This window comes from Scyliorhinus torazame, chromosome 7 (genome assembly GCF_047496885.1).
Source record: "Scyliorhinus torazame isolate Kashiwa2021f chromosome 7, sScyTor2.1, whole genome shotgun sequence".
In the NCBI taxonomy this organism is placed as follows: Eukaryota; Metazoa; Chordata; class Chondrichthyes; order Carcharhiniformes; family Scyliorhinidae; genus Scyliorhinus; species Scyliorhinus torazame.
The window spans coordinates 281289522-281311021 of NC_092713.1; the positions used below are offsets into that span (position 1 = coordinate 281289522).

Consider the following 21500-nt stretch of genomic DNA (forward strand, 5'->3'; position numbering starts at 1 on the left):
ACACTGCTTGATTAGGGATAGTCAGCACGGATTTGTGAGGGGTAGGTCTTGCCTTACAAATCTTATTGAATTCTTTGAGGAGGTGACCAAGCATGTGGATGAAGGTAAAGCAGTGGATGTAGTCTACATGGATTTTAGTAAGGCATTTGATAAGGTTCCCCATGGTAGGCTTCTGCAGAAAGTAAGGAGGCATGGGATAGTGGGAAATTTGGCCAGTTGGATAACGAACTGGCTAACTGATAGAAGTCAGAGAGTGGTGGTGGATGGCAAATATTCAGCCTGGATCCCAGTTACCAGTGGTGTACCGCAGGGATCAGTTCTGGGTCCTCTGCTGTTTGTGATTTTCATTAATGACTTGGATGAGGGAGTCGAAGGGTGGGTCAGTAAATTTGCAGACGATACGAAGATTGGTGGAGTTGTGGATAGTAAGGAGGGCTGTTGTCGGCTGCAAAGAGACATAGATAGGATGCAGAGCTGGGCTGAGAAGTGGCAGATGGAGTTTAACCCTGAAAAGTGTGAGGTTGTCCATTTTGGAAGGACAAATATGAATGCGGAATACAGGGTTAACGGTAGAGTTCTTGGCAATGTGGAGGAGCAGAGAGATCTTGGGGTCCATGTTCATACATCTTTGAAAGTTGCCACTCAAGTGGATAGAGCTGTGAAGAAGGCCTATGGTGTGCTCGCGTTCATTAACAGAGGGATTGAATTTAAGAGCCGTGAGGTGATGATGCAGCTGTACAAAACTTTGGTAAGGCCACATTTGGAGTACTGTGTACAGTTCTGGTCACCTCATTTTAGGAAGGATGTGGAAGCTTTGGAAAAGGTGCAAAGAAGATTTACCAGGATGTTACCTGGAATGGAGAGTAGGTCTTACGAGGAAAGGTTGAGGGTGCTAGGCCTTTTCTCATTAGAACGGAGAAGGATGAGGGGCGACTTGGTAGAGGTTTATAAGATGATCAGGGGAATAGATAGAGTAGACAGTCAGAGACTTTTCCCCCAGGTGGAACAAACCATTACAAGGGGACATAAATTTAAGGTGAAAGGTGGAAGATATCAGAGGGATATCAGAGGTAGGTTCTTTACCCAGAGAGTAGTGGGGGCATTGAATGCACTGCCTGTGGAAGTAGTTGAGTCGGAAACATTAGGGACCTTCAAGCAGCTATTGGACAGGTACATGGATTACGGTAAAATGATATAGTGTAGATTTATTTGTTCTTAAGGGCAGCACGGTACCATTGTGGATAGCACAATTGCTTCACAGCTCCAGGGTCCCAGGTCCGATTCCGGCTTGGGTCACTGTCTGTGCGGAGTCTGCACGTCCTCCCCGTGTCTGCGTGGGTTTCCTCCGGGTGCTCCGGTTTCCTCCCACAGTCCAAAGATGTGTAGGGTAGGTGGATTGGCCATGATAAATTGCCCTTAGTTATCAAAATTGCCCTTGGTGTTGGGTGGAGGTGTTGAGTTTGGGTAGGGTGCTCTTTCCAAGAGCCGGTGCAGACTCGGGGGGCCGAATGACCTCCTTCTGCACTGTAAATTCAATGATAATCTATGACTAATCTAGGACAAAGGTTCGGCACAACATCGTGGGCCGAAGGGCTTGTTCTGTGCTGTATTTTCTATGTTCTATGTTCATGTCTGTACACCATTGTGCCGTCACTTATAGTGAAGGACATACCCGGGAATGGTGATGGTGGTCTCCGGGGAATGTTTGTAAGGTATAATTCCATTGTATGATTATGTCAGGCTGTTGATTGTCTAGTCTGTGAGCGAGCTCTCCAAATTTTGACACAAGCCTCCAGGTGATTGTAAAGAGCACTTTGCAGGGTTGACATAGCTAGTTTATGCCAATGCTGTTTCCGGTGGCTATGTTAAAACTCGATTGTTCAATCTGGCATGTCTATCAATTTTCCTTCCTTAAAGGACATTAGTGAACCAGATGCGTTTTAAATAATCGACAATGGTTTCATGGTCATCGTTACTCAGAATAGTTTTAAATTCCAGATTTGTTTATTAATTTCAAATTCCACCAGTTGCCATGGTGGGATTCGAATGTGAGCCCCAATAGCGTTAGCCTGGTCCTTTGGATTGCCAGCCCAGTGACATTACGACAATGCCGCCACCTCCCATTTCCAAAGTCGGATCCTGTGTGGCATAAGGAGGCAGCTGTATCACTGCAGGGAGATGAAGCTTGATGGAGAACAGGTCCATGTTGAGGGAAAGCAAACCAAGAGTGTCTCAGGGCAAGTTGAGGGCTTTTAATTCCATATTTATCAGTGGAATTGAAATTCCACCAGCTGCCATAATGAGATTTTAACCTAAATCCCTAGAGCATTAACCTGGGCCTTGGATTATTAGTCCAGTGACATTCCCACTGCACCAATGTCTCCCTGCTCTGAAGAAGAGTCATATTCAAAATGTTGACTGCATTTCTCTTCTCCAGATGCTTCCAGACCTGCTGAGTGTTTCCTGTATATACTGTTCATATTTATTTGCTTTCATTACAAATTGCTTGCAATTAAAACACAATAGTACTGAAGACTTGTGATCCAGAACTTGCTGCACCCCGAGCCAAGCTGTTCCAGTACAGCTACAACAATGGAATCTACCTGGTAATGTGGAAAATTGCCCAGGTATTGTCCTGTCCAAAAGCAGGACAAATCCAACCCAAGCAATTACCGCCCTTTCAGCCTACCCTCAATCATTAGTAAAGTGATGGAAGGAGTCATCAACAGCATTATCAAGCGGCAGCTACTTAGCAATAACTGACGAATGTGATATAAAATAGTTACTTTAAAGATATTAGTTACTGTAATGTAGATATAGGCCGGTCTAATTCATGTTAGTTCACAGACAAAGGATTTCAGAGAGCATGGCAAAGGAGGGGGGATGGGGTGTTTAGAGTATGAGGAGAAAAGGATGCTGGGTAATAAGAGGCCTGGGGAAGGGATGAGAAGTGAGCCAATTAGGATGTATGGCCAGGTCAGGAGGGGTATAGGATGACCTATGGGAATCGTGTATGTGAAACGTGATGCCATTTGAATGTGTTGGCAGAGGTTCCTTTGTTCTTGAGAATCACTCGATTCTGTAGACCCAGGAGGCTGCTTGTGTTCTTGGTTCTGAGAAACGAGTCAGACTTGCAAGTCGAATAAAAATAGCTAATGCTATGCCTACAAATCCATCTTGAGTTTTATTGAGGCCAGACTGACGGGTAAAGAATTTATGATTTCTCATAACCTGCCCACTGACATTCAGTTTGGGTTCTGTCCGGGTCACTCAGCTCCTGACCCCATTGCAGCCTTGGTTCAAACATGGACAAAATACCTCAATGCCAGAGGTGAGGTGAGAGTGACAGCCCTTGACATCAAGGCAGCATTTGACTGAGTGTGGCATCAAGGAGCCATAGTAAACTGGAGTCAATGGGAATCAGGGGGAAAACTCTCTATTGGTTGGAGTCATACCTGGCACAAAGGGAGATGTTTGTGGTGGCTGGAAGTCATTCATCTCAGTCCCAGATCATCACAGCAAGAGTTGCTCAGGGTAGTGTCCTAGGCCCAATTATCTTTAGCTGCTTCATCAATGACCTTCCTTCCAACATAAGGTCAGATGTAGATATTATTGCTGATGGATTGCGGATATTGTTGCTGATGGATTGCACAATGTTCAGCACCATTTGTGACTTCTTAGACACTGAAGCAGTCCACATGCAAATACAGCAAGACCTGAACAATATCCAGGCTTGGGCTGACATTGGCAAGTAAAATTCATGCCACACGAGTGCCAGGCAATGACCAGCTCCAATAAGAGAGAATCAAACCATCACCCCTTGACATTCAATGGCATTACCATCACGGAATCCCCCACCATCAACATACTGGGGGTTTTCATTGACCAGAAACTCAACTGGACCAGCCATAAGGTCAGGGGCTAGGAATCCTGCGGTGTGGAACTCGCCTCCTGACTCCCCAAATCTGTCCACCATCTACAAGACACAAGTCATGCCTGGATGAGTGCAGTTCCAACAACACTCAAAAGCTGGACATCATCCAGAACAAAGCTGCCTGCTTGATTGACACCCCTTCCACAAGCAACCACTACTGGCGCACAGTAGCAGCTGTGTGTACCGTCTACAAGATGCACTTCAGGAGCTCAACGAGGCTCCTTCGGCAGCACCTTCCAAACCTACGACCACTACCATCTAGAAGGACAAGGGCAGCAGATACATAGGAACACCACCACCTGGAAGTTCCCCTCCAAATCACTCACCATCCTGACTTGGAAATATCTTGGCCGTTCCTTCACTGTCACTGGGTCAAAATCCTGGAACTCCCTCCCTATTAGCACAGTGGGTGTACCTGCACCACATGGACTACAGTGGTTCAAGAAGACAGCTCACCACCACCTTCTCAAGGGCAATTAGGGATGGGCAATAAATGCTTGCCTAGCCAGCGATGCCAAAATCCCATAAAAATGAATTAAAAATAACACTAAGTCACTATGGTTGTATCATTAGGTAGACAATAAGAAAACCGAAAATGTTGTTCTGTACAAGGTTTCAGTAAATACACAGTTGGAGGGGACACCAGAACTTTGGGAAATCCCCAGAGGGAGGGGAAGTATTTGACAAGTTTAGGGGAATTCACCATTGTTTGCAGTTAAACCTAACTGAAAGTAAATGGCCAATGGTTAATGGAGAATTTAGTCTGAGCGAACATTGTGAGGTTTAGAAAGTCAGTCACACTAATCTGGGATTCTTGGACTTATGGCTGTGTAAACACCTTACTCAAATTAACTCTTCCTATTTGGCTACATTATGAATGCACCCTGAAGACAGGAGTTTAGCCGAAAAAGGAAGTGTCAGGAGTGCAGTTACTTAGACAGACTGAAACCAAATCAGCAAACAGATCTGGTGATTTGGGGTTCCCTCTTTTAAACATCCCGTTTCGGGTGGCGTTGAGGGCTAAAGGAGCAGAATCAGGTGATATGGTCTACTGCCATGAGATCAGCCAAAAGAAGTTGAAGCAAAGTTCTCCTCCTGAAAAATCACTGCATCACAGAATAGTCACAGAAGGAGGCCTTTGGGCCCATAGTTTCTGCGCCGGCCCTCTGATTGAGAAACCCAGTGCCATTCACTCACCTTCTCCCCACAATCCTGCACATTCTTCCTTTGCAGACAGCAGTCTCTGCCTGCCTCTGCCACAACGTCAGGCAGTGCATTCCAAGCCTTAACCACTCACTGCGTGAAGGAGCTTTTTCCTCATGCCGCTTTTGCTTCTTTTGCCAATTATTTTAAACCTGTGCCCTCTCGTTATCGATCCTTTCCCAAGAGGGAACAGTTTCTCCCTTTCTACCTGCCCAGACCCTTCATGATTTTGTATACGTCTACCAGATCTTCTCCCAGACTTTTTTTCCCCCAAAGTAAACAGTCCTAACCTCTCCAACCTAGCTTCATAACTGAAGTTCCTCACCCCTGGGATCATTCTCGTGAATCTTTTTGACACTCCCTCCAATGTCTTCACATCACCAATCTGCAATAGCTTCAATTCTACCACATGAAAATGGGGATATGTGGACCAGGCAGGGACATGTGCAGTTCCCACCATTAACTGCCCTAAACCAGACCTGTAAGAATTGTCACTACATACGTGACCGTGTGAGCAACAGCAGTAACTCTGAGGCTATTTTAGATTTTTTTCACTGAGGCGGAAGTCACTTTCGTCACCGCCTCTCTGGAACAAGCGATTGGATAAATAATGGATAAATGCATGGTGGGTTGAAGGGCTTCCTCCTGTGTTCTATGAGGGGGAAGCTATATCCTCAAGACTGAGGATGTTCACCTCCTACGTGTAAAGATTTACAGATTTTCTTGGCTCATTGACGATGAGCTGGCTTGTGGGCGGTCTGGCAGAATGGAGTGGGGGAGGGGGTGCTTTGTGATTGGAGCCCAAAATCTTCCAGTGAGCCATGCCTTTTTGCCAGCAGAGAGAACGTTAGCAGCTCACCTAGTGGCCAATTGAGTCACATAGTGAATCCTCAGTGAAAGCTCCCAGATTGACAAGCTGCTTCATTGCTGGTCGTTATGTCTGGTTTGGCACGAGGGCTTGTTCTGGATGATGTCATCATGTACTGGTGAGGATGTACAGGAGCTGTAGATCTTGATAATTGGTCAATATTCTCTTTTCTCCCAGAACTGTTCTATTTGTTTTTGTTTATTTACAAGTAAACTGTGGTGTAATCAGAACTGTTGATTTATGATTAATGAGTAAATCAACCCCTGGGAAATGCCTTTAGATGTATGCAGGTGAGGGCTTTTGTGAGGCGACAGGTGAGGGAATTCCCGTTGCTCCGGCACAAGAAGTTCAAGATAGGGTGATCTCGGGTGTATGGGTCGGGGAGGGCAAGGTGTCGGAAATACACCAGGAGTTGAAAGAAGAGGGGGAAGCGCTGGTAGAAGAGTTGAAGGGTAAATGGGAGGAGGAGCTGGGGGAGGAGATCGAGGAAGGTCTGTGGGCTGATGCCCTAGGTAGGGTTAACTCCTCCTCCTCGTGTGCCAGGCTCAGCCTGATACAATTTAAGGTGGTCCACAGAGCGCACTTGACGGGGGCGAGGTTGAGTAGGTTCTTTGGGGTAGAGGACAGATGTGGAAGGTGCTCAGGGAGCCCGGCGAACCATGTCCATATGTTTTGGTCATGCCCGGCACTGGAGGGGTTCTGGAGAGGAGTGGCGGGAGCAATATCTCAGGTGGTGAAAGTCCGGGTCAAGCCAAGCTGGGGGCTAGCAATATTTGGAGTAGTGGACGAACCGGGAGTGCAGGAGGCGAAAGAGGCCGGCATTCTGGCCTTTGTGTCCCTAGTAGCCCGGCGAAGGATCTTGCTAATGTGGAAAGAGGCGAAGCCCCCCAGCCTGGAGGCCTGGATAAATGATATGGCTGGGTTCATAAAGTTGGAGAGGATTAAGTTCGCCTTGAGAGGGTTTGCGCAGGGGTTCTACAGGCGGTGGCAACCGTTCCTAGACTATCTCGCGGAGCGTTAGAGGAAGGTCGGTCAGCAGCAACCTTGGGGGGGGGGGGGGGGGGGGGGGGTGGAGTGGACGTCTTGGGAGGGGGGGGGGGGGAGGGGGAAAGGGGGGACTGCCTGGGAGGGTGGATGAGCAAGAGATAACATGAAGGGTTGGGGAAACTGGCACGTACGGGTGAGGGCCAGTGTACAAAGCTGTGTAAATATATCATTTTGCCATGTATATATCTTGCTCTGCGCGATTTCTCGGGTTTTTTTTGTTACGAGGGGGGGGGGTTATTGTTTGTAAGGGAGAAAAATTGTTTTAAAAATCTTTAATAAATATATATTTTTAAAAAAAATAAGTAAATCAAATTCCACTTTTCTACTTGATATTCTGGATTTTTTCCATGGGGCTTCCATTGTGTGGTTCATGTGAAAACTACAAGCAGTGGTGCTATAAGTAAACAATATTATTGTCTTTTAATATGCTGTGAAACCTCTCCAAGTCTGTTTGAATATTTTGAGTATTTGACAAGTTCCAGTCAGGAAAAGACAGTGGGATGAATTCTCTGCCTCCCCAGCCGTGTGTTTCTCGGTGGCGCTCCGTCGCAGCCAGTGGGATTCTCCGTTCCTGCCGCTGGCCGATGGGATTTACCATGGTAGTCACCCCACGCCGCTGGGACACCTACAGGCAGAGGTGGCTGCCGGCGGAGAATTCACCCCAGTGAGCTGAAATGCCCCAAAAGAACCTGCAAATAGAACTGAAGATACTGATGGTGGGAGAATGTATAGACAATTCCCAGGACAGAAAACACGCTTTTGCACACATGAACATACACACAGTATTTGGATGTTATGATTCTCACATTAACAGCATGTGAGATGACAGACACCCAACTGGGTCACATATCCCCACTTCAGTCTTATGTGGGGGTCAAATTAAAGATTTTCTTCCCTCAACTTTTTATTCATTTTAACCATAAATAATCATAATTTGAAGTGGCTTTATTCATGTGAAATGATGAAATAACTCTGCGGAAATTTCTTTACCACAACAAATGGTAGCCTATATGATGCAATATCCTTCAGAAGTTGCAGAGCTAGTGAGGTGATAAATACATCAGGTGATTATGTTAAGGGAATGGGCTGATGAAAGAAATGGTAAAATAGATTACTTATTACTTCATTAAAAATGTAATTGATGGCATCCTTGACAACCTATAAATACTCCCCAGTTAACCCACACCCCAATATGCTTAGACTGGCCAATGATTAAAGAGAGTTGGAAGAAATATTGCGTTTGCTTCAATCTGCAGAGTGCATGATGGGTTCCACATTTCCAGGGATCAAACCATTATGATGACCCCTTCATACCAGCCATCATTCCCCCCCCCCCCCCCCCCACCCCCACCCCCCACCCCCAACAAGAAAGCTCCTGGAGAAGGTTTACATCAACCCAAGCCTGCACTGCACTGGGACCTTACCAATCCACCTGCTGTTTGCCTGCCATCACGTCAGCCTGTATGGCTCAGACCATACCAAGGAGCAACAGCAGAGACCCAATGGCAGCAGGAATGAAACCATCACACCCTCATCACAGGTCCCACACCCGCCCACCCGGCTTCAAACTGCCACGCCAACATTGGGCCCTCCTCAGCCGTTTCCTCACTGACCAAGGCCTCTACGTGCAGCAAATCGGCACGTGGGACCTTGCAAGGAACCCGGACTGCAGCTGTGGTGCCCCCCCCCAGTCAATGACTCGCATCATTGAAGACTGCCACTTGACAAAAATTCAGTGGAGGACTCCACATAGTCTCTGCAGAAACTTTGCCTAGCTAGGTTATTTTATTAAATGTATTTTATTGAAGGATTCAAGTTTTTAAAGTGGTTGCATCAAAAGAAAAGGAGACAAAAGCCATAGGTGTCAATGCAAAACATGTATAGTGCGTAACAAAAGTCAGTGGCAACACAGGGACAACTAAGACCGGATGAGTTGGGGAAAAAGATTCACAATGTGTTCCTCCCACAAATACAAGATTTGTTGGCATGGAGCAGGATACAGTCAACACCACGGGACTGCATCATACCCACAGCTTGGAGAACAGAAATAACAGAGGAATAAAAAACTCAGAGTCCCAGAGCTAAGGGGGAAATTACACTAACGCCCACAACGCAATCAACCCCCCCCCCCCCCCCCCCCCCCCCCCCCACAAGGCCCAAGGCTGATCAGACAGCTACAAAACAATAAAGAGAAGGCTGAGAGCCACACGTCAAAGGGAATCTCAAGCCTCAGACCTCAAACCCCAGGGCTCCCATAGAAAATTAAGAAAGGGGCAGCACGGTGACACAGAGGTTAGCACTGCTGCCTCACGGCGCCGAGGTCCCAGGTTCGATCCCGGTCCTGGGTCACTGTCCGTGTGGAGTTTGCACATTCTCCCCTTGTTTGCGTGGGTTTCACCCCGACAACCCAAAGATGTGCAGGTTAGGTGGATTGGCCACGCTAAAGTGCCCCTTAATTGGAAAAAATGAATTGGGTATTCTAAATTAAAAAAAATAGAAAATTAAGAAGAGATTAAAAAGTAAGACCAAACAGCAAGATCCTAGCTACCAAACCCCATCCACAGGGTGTCAGGTCCAACAGAAGGGCAAGGATCATTGAACAATGACACATCCCCTCATGGGGACCGGTGTAGCTATAAGGCATAAGGCCCTGCCCCAGCGATTGTGTGGGGGGGGGGGGACTGTCAGGGTACAACCCCTCCCAAAGAGAAAGAGAAGAACAAGAACTATCAAAACAAGTTATTTGGATGATAAAGCAGCCCAGGCGATCGCCCAAGGCATAAAAAAAACGGACAAGAGCCTGCCAACTGAACCACAGGGGAACCTCACTCCTACCCTGGGAAAAGAATAGGATAACCCTTGGGTACAATGTTTGGTCCATCCCAAAGTCATTATTCACCCGGATGCCAGACCCAGCCACAGTCATCCTCCAATGGGTGCCCGAAGGAAGGGCACCGCCGTTCCTTGGTGTTAGCAGTATACTGACCATGGAGAGGGCCTGGCCAAACCCAGCACCGGCATAAGTGATCCAGGAGATCTGACCCCAGGAACCTCCACAAAACCTCAACCTTTACACCTCACCGAGGTTGCACCAGCCCAATCCTAATCGGGACAAGGCACTTGCCACCCCCACCCGGAAGACGGGACATCCAAATTGGCCCCAACCAATGGGGAACTCCAGCAACGAGGAAGAAGAATCGTCAAGACACCCACATCGCGTGTGCCCTGGGAGGGACGGCCAGCCCCCCCACCACACTACCAAGCTACACCAACACCAGAACCAACATCACACTCCCCAGAAGGAATAAAAAAAGAGAAGAGAAGAAAACCCCCTGGGGTTGGAGGGAGGAGGGGGGGGTGGAGTACCAGCCGGATCGCAGAACTATCATCCCATTGAGGATACTCAGGGCCACCCTTGCGCTCAGAAAAGTTCCAACTGCAACAGAAACAGTCAAGGAGACCCAACTCAGGAGATAAAACAGACTCGACACGTAAGTAGGAGACAAAGAAACAAATATAGCCCATCCCTCATCAGGATAACAAACTGTCTGCCTGGGCCTAAAGGAGGCCGGGAGAGGCGGCTAGGTTGGGGGAGGGGGAGATTGGGTGGAGGGGTGGGGAGGGGGGATTGCGACATGGCAAAGCTGGAGACTGAGTGTGGTTATGGACGAAGGAGGGGCCATCTTGGATGGGCCCGATTTAGGGTGGTATTAGAGGAGGCGGAGCCTGATGGGGATGATGGCAGACGGGTCAGGGGAGCGGCGGTGTAAGCCTTGGGTAAGAATTTTAACATGGAATGTCCGGTGGTTAAATGGGCCGATTTTTGCGCACCTGAGCTGTTTGAAGGCGGAGGTGATCTTCTTACAGGACGCGCATCTCTGAGTGAAGGACCAGGTTAGGTTGAGGAAGGAATGGGTGGGACAGGCATTCCACTTGGGGTTTGACTCAAAGATGTGAAGGCTGGCCATTTTGGTGAACAAAAGAGTGTGGTTTGTTGGGGCCAAAGAAGTATGGGATCCTGGGGGAAGATATGTGATAGTGAGGGGGGTGCTGGACGGGATGACAAAGGTGCTAGTCAACATGTATGTGCCATATTGGGACGATATGTTTTTTGTGAGGGGTTTGCGAGGAGCGATTCTGGATCTGTATACGCAACAATTGATTAAGGGTGGAGACTTTAATTGCGTGATGGAACCTCGGGTGGACAGGTCGAGCCCCAAGTTGATGGGAAGGTTGAGGATGGTGAAGGAGTTGGGAGGATTTATGGAATGGATGGGAAGGGTTGACTCGTGGAGGTTTAAGAACCTGGGTGGGGGGAAGTGCTCCTCCTTCTCACATGTGTATCAGATGTACTTGAGAATTGATTTCTTTGTGATGAGCCAGGCGTTGTTGTTGGGGGTGGTGGGGGCGGAGTATGCAGGAATTGCGATATCCGATCATGTGCTGCATTGGCTGGAGGTGAGGCTCAGCGAAGGGCCGGTGCAGAGGCCGGGATGGAGGCTGGATTCGGGTTTGTTGGTGGATAAGGGGTTCTGTGAAAAGCTGAGGTTGGCTATCGGGAAGTATGTGGAAATCCATCAGAACGGGAAGGTGTCGGCAACCACATTCTGGGAGACGCTGAAGGCGGTGGTCCAAGGACAGATTATCTCGATCAAGGCACACATGGACAGGAGGAGGAGGGAGGAGCATAGACGGCTGTTGGATGAGATAGTGGAGGTGGACAGGAGATACGAGGGGGCCCCACACTAGAGAGTTGCTAGCGGAGAGGAAGAGGTTGCAAGAGCAGTTCGATAGGTTGACGACAGGGAGAGCAGTGGGACAGCTAAGGAGGGCAAGGGGGGTACAGTATTAATATGGAGAGAAGGCGAGCCGTATGCTGGCCCACAAGCTGCGGAGGCAGGCTGCATCCAGGGAAATTTCAACGGTGCAAACCGAGAAAGGGGGGGGGGGTTATGTCAGAGCCAGGGAAGATAAATGAGGTGTTCCGGGGGTTTATGAGAGGCTATACAGGGCGGAGCCGGATGGAGAGAAAGGAGATATGGGACAGTTCTTGGATGGATTGGAGTTTCCAAGGTTGGAGGAAGAGAGGAGTCAGACATTGGAGGAGCTGCTGGGGCTGTGGGAGGTGATTGACAGCATTAGAGGGGTGAAGCCAGGGAAGGCTCTGGTGCCGGACGGCTTTCTGGCAAAGTTCTATAAGGCATTTGCAACGGAGTTGGCACCGCATTTGTTGGGGAGATTTAGTGAGGTGTTAGAGAACGGGGGACTGCCAGAGACACTGACACAGGCGTCGATCACGTTAATCCCGAATAAGGGGAAGGATCCGTTGGAGTGTGGGCCATGTAGGCCCATTTTGTTGCTGAACAGAGACGTAAAGGTGCTGGCTAAGTTGGCAGCGGGAAGGATGGAGGGATGTGTACCAGGGGTGGTTACGGAGGACCAAGCGGGCTTTGTAAAGGGCAGGCAGCTCTCAGCAATATCAGGAGGCTGTTAAATGTGGTTCTGACGCCATCGTTGTGGCGGGTGCCGGGGGTCATTGGCTCTATGGATGTAGAAAAGACTTTTGATTTGGTTGAGTGGAGGTCTTGAGATCGTGGGTCGGTTTGGGTTTGACGCGAAGATTGTGGCATGGGTGGTGCTTGTTGTAAGTAGCTCCAGTGGCAAGTGTAGTGTATGTACAAACGGAACAAGTTCATGGTGTTTTGGGTTGGACAGAGGTACCGGACAAAGGTGTCCGCTGTCCAGGTTGCTGTTTGCGCTGGCAATGGCCCTCAGGGGGTCAGTGGTGTGGCGGGGATTGTGAAAGCGAGCAGGGAGCACCGGGTGTCTGGTACGCGGATGAACTGTTGTTTGTGTCGGACCCACTGGAGAGCATGGGTAGGATCATGGGAATTTTGGAGGTTTGGGGCTTTCTCTGGGTATCAGTTAAATGTCGGGAAGATCAAGGTGTTTCTGGTGAATGGTGTGGGCCAACTTGGGGATGTTGCCATTTAAGATAGCTAGAGAAAGGTTCAGTGATGAGGGAATGGGCAACGATGCACAGGTGGAATTTAATAACATTGGTGGAGGAGATTAGGGGGGATTTTAAGAGATGGGATACATTTTTTAAAAATTAAAAAATTTAGAGTACCCAATTAAGGGGCAATTTAGTGTGGCCAATCCCCCAAGCCAGCACATCTTTGGATTGTGGGGGTGAAACCCACGCAGACACCGGGGGAATGTGCAAACTCCACACAGACTGTGACCCAGGGCTGGGATTCGAACCCGGATCCTCAGCGCCGCAGTCCCAATGCTAACCACTGCCCCATCGTGTTGCCCTTGGGATACAGTACACCTGACACTGGCAGGGAGGGTGCAGATTGTGAAATGAATGTGCTGCCAAGGTTCCTGTTTGTTTTCCAGACCCTCCCGATCTTTCTCCCTGAGGCCTTCTTTCGGAAATGGGAGATATTGATCTCAAGAGTTTATATGGGCAGGGAAGGTGGCGAGGGTAAAGAGGGCCCTGCTACAGAGGCAGAAAGGGAGGCTGGCGCTCCCGTACCTGCTGCACTACTATTGGGCAGGGAACGAGCAGAAGGTGAGGTGATGGGGGTGGGGGAGGGAGAGGGGGCAGAGTGGATTAGGATGGAGGAGGAGTCCTGTAAGGGATCCAGTTTGAGGGCCATGGTGACGGATCCGCTGCCATTAGCTCCAGGGAAGTATACAGGGAGCCCGGTGATACAGTCGACGGTGAGGGTGTGGAATGAGCTGAGGAGACACTTTAAGTTGGAGGGGATGGCGGTGTTGACCGTGCTGTGTGGGAACCATAAGCCGGGGGAGGTGGATGGGATGTATGGGAAGTGGAGGGAGGTGGGATTGGTGAGGGCGAGGGACTTGTACTTGGAAGGGAAGTTTGCGGGTCAGGATGAGCTGCGGGAGAGGTTCGAGTTGCCGAGAGTGAGTGAATTTAAATATATGCAGGTGAGGGACTTTACAAGAAAGGAGTGGAGGACATTTCCCTGGTTGCCGGGTTATACCCAATTGGTGCAACTGTTGCTACCGGACGAGTCGGGAGAGGGTAGGATTGGGTACATATGGGTGAATGGGGAGCGCAGGTTAAGTGGTGAGGATTAAGCGCAAGTGGGAGGGGGGTGAGATAGACTGGGGTCTGTGGTGTGAGGCGACGCGAAGGGTGAATTCAATCTCCTCGTGTGCGAGGGTGAGCTTGATCTTGTTCAAGGTAGTGAATAGGGTGCATGTGACTCGGGTGAGGGTGAGTGGGTTCTTTCAAGGGACGGCTGACGAGTGCGAGAAGTGTGGACGGGGCTGGCGAATCACGCGCACATGTTCAGGGGTTGCGAGAAGCTGGAAGAGATACTGGGAAGCGGCGTTTGGGACGTTGTGTAAATTGTGTGGGTGGAGGTCGGGCCGGACACAAAGGTGGTGATCTTTGGGTATTGGGAATGCTGGAGCTGATGGTGGGGAAGGGGGTCGATGTTGTGGTCTTCACTTTGTTCATTTCCCGGAGAAGGATCTTGCTGAATTGGAGGTCGGATACGCTGCAGGGGGTGGCGAGGCTGGGGGATCGGCAAGACTTTCTCCGGTTGGAAAAGATCACATTTGAGGTGTCGAGACATGATGAGGTTGCTCATGACAATGTTTGAGGAACTGTTCATCGATGGGGAGGGGAGGGGTTAAAAGGGGAAAAATTGTACAAACTGTGGATTGTGGGGTTGTGGCGGGTGTTGTATATGTTGCTGTTTTTACACGTTTGTAATAAAATACATTTTTTTTAAAAGATGGAAGATAGACCTTGCAGCAGGAATTAAACCGTACAGAGGCGGGATTCCACCAGGGACAGTGCTCTGTCTACAGCAGGAGCCTCCTCGTGCACCACCATTCCACCAGGGACAGTGCTCTCTCTGCTGTAGGAGCATCCTCGTGCACCGCCATCCCACCAGGGACAGTGCTCTGTCTACAGCAGGAGCCTCCTCGTGCACTGCCATCCCACCAGGGACAGTGCTCTCTCTACTGCAGGAGCATCCTCGTGTACCGTCATTCCACCAGGGACAGAGCTCTGTCTACAGCAGGAGCATCCTCGTGCACCGCCATTCCACCAGGGACAGTGCTCTCTCTACAGCAGGAGCATCCTCGTGTACCGTCATTCCACCAGGGACAGTGCTCTGTCTACAGCAGGAGCATCCTCGTGCACCGCCGTTCCACCAGGGACAGTGCTCTCTCTACAGCAGGAGCATCCTCGTGTACCGTCATTCCACCAGGGACAGTGCTCTCTCTACAGCAGGAGCATCCTCGTGCACCGCCATTCCACCAGGGACAGTGCTCTGTCTACAGCAGGAGCATCCTCGTGCACCGCCATTCCACCAGGGACAGTGCTCTCTCTACTGCAGGAGCATCCTCGTGTACCGTCATTCCACCAGGGACAGTGCTCTCTCTACTGCAGGAGCCTCCTCGTGCACTGCCATCCCACCAGGGACAGTGCTCTCTCTGCTGTAGGAGCATCCTCGTGTACCGTCATTCCACCAGGGATAGTGCTCTGTCTACAGCAGGAGCATCCTCGTGCACCGCCATCCCACCAGGGACAGTGCTCTGTCTACAGCAGGAGCATCCTCGTGCACCGCCATTCCACCAGGGACAGTGCTCTCTCTGCTGCAGGAGCATCCTCGTGCACCGTCATTCCACCAGGGACAGTGCTCTGTCTACAGCAGGAGCATCCTCGTGCACCGCCATTCCACCAGGGACAGTGCTCTCTCTACTGCAGGAGCATCCTCGTGTACCGTCATTCCACCAGGGACAGTGCTCTCTCCACTGCAGGAGCATCCTCGTGCACCGTCATTCCACCAGGGACAGTGCTCTCTCTACTGCAGGAGCATCCTCGTGTACCGTCATTCCACCAGGGACAGTGCTCTCTCCACTGTAGGAGCATCCTCGTGTACCGCCATCCCACCAGGGACAGTGCTCTCTCTACAGCAGGAGCATCCTCGTGCACTGCCATCCCACCAGGGACAGTGCTCTCTCCACTGCAGGAGCATCCTCGTGTACCGCCATTCCACCAGGGATAGTGCTCTGTCTACAGCAGGAGCATCCTCGTGCACCGCCATCCCACAAGGGACAGTGCTCTCTCTACTGCAGGAGCCTCCTCGTGCACTGCCATCCCACCAGGGACAGTGCTCTCTCCACTGCAGGAGCATCCTCGTGTACCGCCATTCCACCAGGGATAGTGCTCTGTCTACAGCAGGAGCATCCTCGTGTACCGTCATTCCACCAGGGACAGTGCTCTCTCTGCTGTAGGAGCATCCTCGTGTACCGTCATTCCACCAGGGACAGTGCTCTCTCTACTGCAGGAGCCTCCTCGTGCACTGCCATCCCACCAGGGACAGTGCTCTCTCTGCTGTAGGAGCATCCTCGTGTACCGTCATTCCACCAGGGACAGTGCTCTCTCTACTGCAGGAGCCTCCTCGTGCACTGCCATCCCACCAGGGACAGTGCTCTCTCTGCTGTAGGAGCATCCTCGTGTACCGTCATTCCACCAGGGACAGTGCTCTCTCTACTGCAGGAGCCTCCTCGTGCACCGCCATTCCACCAGGGACAGTGCTCTCTCTGCTGCAGGAGCCTCCTCGTGCACCGCCATCCCACCAGGGACAGTGCTCTCTCTACTGCAGGAGCATCCTCATGCACCGCCATTCCACCAGGGACAGTGCTCTCTCTGCTGTAGGAGCATCCTCATGCACCGCCATCCCACCAGGGACAGTGCTCTCTCTACTGTAGGTGCATCCTTGTGCACTGCCATCCCACCAGGGACAGTGCTCTGTCTACAGCAGGAGCATCCTCGTGTACCGCCATTCCACCAGGGATAGTGCTCTGTCTACAGCAGGAGCATCCTCGTGCACCGCCATTCCACCAGGGACAGTGCTCTCTCTGCTGTAGGAGCATCCTCGTGTACCGTCATTCCACCAGGGACAGTGCTCTGTCTACAGCAGGAGCATCCTCGTGCACCGTCATTCCACCAGGGACAGTGCTCTCTCTACTGCAGGAGCCTCCTCGTGCACCGCCATCCCACCAGGGACAGTGCTCTGTCTACAGCAGGAGCCTCCTCGTGCACCGCCATCCCACCAGGGACAGTGCTCTGTCTACAGCAGGAGCATCCTCGTGCACCACCATCCCACCAGGGACAGTGCTCTCTCTGCTGTAGGAGCATCCTCGTGCACCGTCATTCCACCAGGGACAGTGCTCTCTCTACTGCAGGAGCCTCCTCGTGCACCGCCATCCCACCAGGGACAGTGCTCTGTCTACAGCAGGAGCATCCTCGTGTACCGTCATTCCACCAGGGACAGTGCTCTCTCTGCTGTAGGAGCATCCTCATGCACCGCCATCCCACCAGGGACAGTGCTCTGTCTACAGCAGGAGCATCCTCGTGTACCGTCATTCCACCAGGGACAGTGCTCTGTCTACAGCAGGAGCCTCCTCATGCACCGCCATTCCACCAGGGACAGTGCTCTCTCTACTGCAGGAGCCTCCTCATGCACCGCCATCCCACCAGGGACAGTGCTCTGTCTACAGCAGGAGCATCCTCGTGCACCGCCATTCCACCAGGGACAGTGCTCTCTCTACTGCAGGAGCCTCCTCATGCACCACCATTCCACCAGGGACAGTGCTCTCTCTACTGCAGGAGCATCCTCGTGCACCGCCATTCCACCAGGGACAGTGCTCTGTCTACAGCAGGAGCCTCGTGCACCGCCATCCCACCAGGGACAGTGCTCTCTCTACTGCAGGAGCCTCTTCGTGCACCGCCATTTCCTCCACAAAAACACCCAGCAGCTCTTGGAATTGGACCTTGATGACCTGTACCTCCGAGCCGAGACTTCCAACTAGAACAACATCTTTGTTGGCTGCCATCATTCGTCAATGTGCACCACACCATCAGGGTCTGGAGCCCGCTCAAACGCAACTGCACCAGGTCTATCCCAGCTCCACCCAGCCACCATGAACAAGCAAGGACTTAACCATTCTACTCGGTTCTATCATGCAGAAACACCGACCGACAATTCTCGGACAAAATGTAAACCAAGAAAAGACAAAAAAAAAAATTTGCACAAAGACGAAAAGTCGGATTAAAAGATGAGCAGAGTCGTAGTTTGGGAAATTGCAGCCACTCCCGTGTTGACACCACGTGAACCCCAGGAGTTAAAAAAAATAATTGACCTCCCTATGCTTCCTACCAAAATATTCCATTCCAAATCCTGCCCTGCACCTAGTGGTGCACTAAGGCACCACTAAGAGTGGGGCAGCACAGTAGCACAAGTGATTAGCACTTGTTGCTTCACAGCTCCAGGGTCCCAGGTTCGATTCCCCGCTGGGTCACTGTCTGTGTGGTGTGTGCACGTTCTCCCCGTGTCTGCATGGGTTTCCTCCGGGTGCTCCGGTTTCCTCCCACAGTCCAAAGATGTGCAGGGTAGGTGGATTGGCCGCGATAAATTGCCCTTCGTGACCAAAAAAGTTAGGAGGGGTTATTGGGTTACGGGGATAGGGTGGAAGTGAGGGCTTAAGTGGGTTGGTGCAGACTCGATGGGCCGAATGGCCTCCTGCACTGTATGTTCTATGTTCTAAGGCAGACTTTCTTCCTTTTCCATAGCTAGTAATTCCCAGAATAGGGGTTTATGGCTTGAAGGGCAGCTCTCCACATGGAAGCATAGCTGACCAGGAGTCTCCGTCATAGGCTTGTTGGAAGGAGTCTGCAGGTTGACACACACAACCGGTTTGGCCACGTTATGAATGCACCTTCCTTTGACCACCAGGGGTGGGGCTCAAACCCAGAGCTTCTGGGATGCTACCCCCTGTGCCACAAGACCTCCAAACTAACAGAAGCAGTCCCAGATTCAAACTAAGAGATCGCCTGCTCATTAGACCAATGCTTGAACCACCTTGGTGATTGCTGCACACGCTTAAGGGACAGTTTGATTATTTATTTTAAGAGCTTGTTGAATCCTATTCCATGTAGTTTGGTGCACAAAGACTTTTTAAGACCTCGTACAGGCCTATTACATGGGACATGAATGAACAGGGACATTTAGTGGAATGACTAACGTATGTCGTGTATTTCACCCTGGGCTAACACGGACTGCACACTATGCAGTGAAATGATCAAGCATACACCAAATGTAGGCGTTGGTTCAATAAGATTTATTGAACTTAAGTAACGAAGCACACAGCTGCCTGTAGGTTCACTCTCTACTACTCTAAGTAAACTAACATTAACTATCTTGACCAGGCTAGCTCTGATCCATGTGTAGAAGATGTTGAATGATTTGTACACCCTGACTGTCACTACAGTTGTCACCAGTGGAAAGCGGCAGAGTGCTGATGTCTCGTGTGTTTTATAGTTGGAAGCCCCCCTCTGGTGTTCTGTCTGGTGATTGGTCGTGTTCTGTTCTGTACGTTGATTGGCTCACCTGGATGTCTGTCACTGCCTGCTTTTACATCATGATGTGCATGGTGCATATTATGACAACTTAGAGTCAATTTCTAATGTATATTTCTATAGCCTCTCTTTTAACCTGTTTTAAAACAAATCTGTCTGTTCCTAGGTAGCTGTGTCTGCCGGGGAAACTGGCCTTTCTTGGAGGTGCCATGAAGTGTCCTGGGTCCTTAGATGGCCAGAGGCTTGCCTTCCTGCTCGATGATGCACTCTCTAAGGAGGCCAGATTATGGAAAGTGCCTCTTTTCAACACCAGCGGCATTCAGGTAAAGTGCAGTTTGCAGTGTTTCACCAGCAACAACAACTTGCAATTGTCTAGCACCTCTAACCTAATTAAACATCCTGAGTCATCACAGGAGCGTCAAATAAAATTTTGATAATGGACCCTCTTAAGAAGTCATTAGGGCAGATGGCCCAGAAGCTTCATAAAAGAAGCAGGTTTTAAGGAGCATCTAAAAAGAGGAAAGAGAGATGGCGAGGTGCAGAGATTTCGGGAGGGAATTCCACAGCTTAGGATCATGGAAGGCAGCTGTCGACCAGACCGCCAGTGGTGGAGCGATTAAAAATAGGTTGAAGAGGCCGGAATTGGAAGAGCCTAGGTGCTGACACAGGGTTGCACAGCGGGAAGAGATTACAGAGGGAATGAGGTGGGGGCGAGACCATGGAGCAAATTGAAAACCGGGATGAGAATTCTGGAATCGACATGCTGCTTCACCAGTGAGCTTGGGGTGATGGGTGAACATAGAACATACAGTGCCGAAGGAGGCCATTCGGCCCATCGAGTCTGCACCGACCCACTTATGCCCTCACTTCCACCCTATCCCTGTAACCCAATAACCCCATCTAACCTTTTTGGTCACTAAGGGCAATTGATCACGGCCAGTCCACCTAACCTGCACGTCTTGGGACTGTGGGAGGAAACTGGAGCACCCGGAGGAAACCCATGCAGACACTGGGAGAACGTGCAGACTCCGCACAGACAGTGACCCAGCGGGGAATCGAACCTGGGACCCTGGCGCTGTGAAGCTACAGTGCTATCCACTTATGCTACCGTGCTGCCCTTGGTGAATGGGCTTTAAGGAGGCAGAATTTTGGGTGACTTCAACTTTATGGAGGGCAGATCATGGGCGGCTGACCAGGAGTACATTAGAATAATCAAATCTATTGGTACCAAAGGCTAGAATGAGAGTTTCAGCAGTTGATGAGCAGAGGAAGGAATGGAGCCTGGCTATGTTATCACTGTGGAAATAGACAGTCATTGTGAAAGCGTGGATATGTGGTTGGGTATGACACCATGATTGGAAACAGTCTGGTTCAACCTCAGCTGACAGGAAGAGGAATCAAGTCAGTGGTTGGGGATAGAATTCATGGCTTTGGTCTTCCCAGAATTGAATTGGAGGAAGTTTTCACTCATCCAGTAGAGTTGGACAATTTAGGAACAGTGAATAGGGTCAAGAGAGGCGGTGGTGATGTGGAGCTGGGTGTCATCAGCACACATGTGGCAACTAATGCTGTGTTTTTGGTTGATATCTCAGAGGGGCCGTACTTAGGTGGGGTCCGGCTTAGCTCAGTTGGCTAGAGAGCTGTTTTGTGGTGCAGAGTGAGGCCGACAGCCTCGGCTCAATTCCTGTATTGGTTGAAGTTATTCAAGGCCTGCCTTCTCAACCTTACCCCACGCCTGAGATGTGGTGATCCTCAGGTTAAATCACCACCATTCAGCTCTCCCCCTCAAAGGGGAAAGCAGCCTATGGTCATTTGCGACTGAGGCGACTTTCCTTTCCTTACATAGGTGAGAAATAGGAGAGGGAAAAGGGTAGATCCTTGAGAGGTACAAAATGTAATGGTGCAGGAATGAGAGTCAAGTCCTTTGTAGGTGATTCTGTGGCTATGACTGGATATTTAAGAATGGCATCTATCATCTTAGCTATAGGTTAAATAAATGGGAACGATTTTAACCCATTCAAAACCCCATTTGC

The 21500-nt window shown here is 50.3% G+C and overlaps 1 protein-coding gene across 1 annotated transcript in view; it reads left to right on the forward strand.

Annotated features, from left to right (window-relative positions):
* The window catches only part of LOC140427069 (cyclin-I-like), a 61994-nt gene that overhangs the window by 13232 nt on the left and 27262 nt on the right, over nt 1–21500 (forward strand). Inside the window, exon 2 of the mRNA XM_072512546.1 lies at nt 19634–19790. Within this exon, the coding sequence (XP_072368647.1) occupies nt 19677–19790 (114 nt within the window). The 5' untranslated portion in view covers nt 19634–19676. The remainder of the gene's footprint in view (nt 1–19633; nt 19791–21500) is intronic.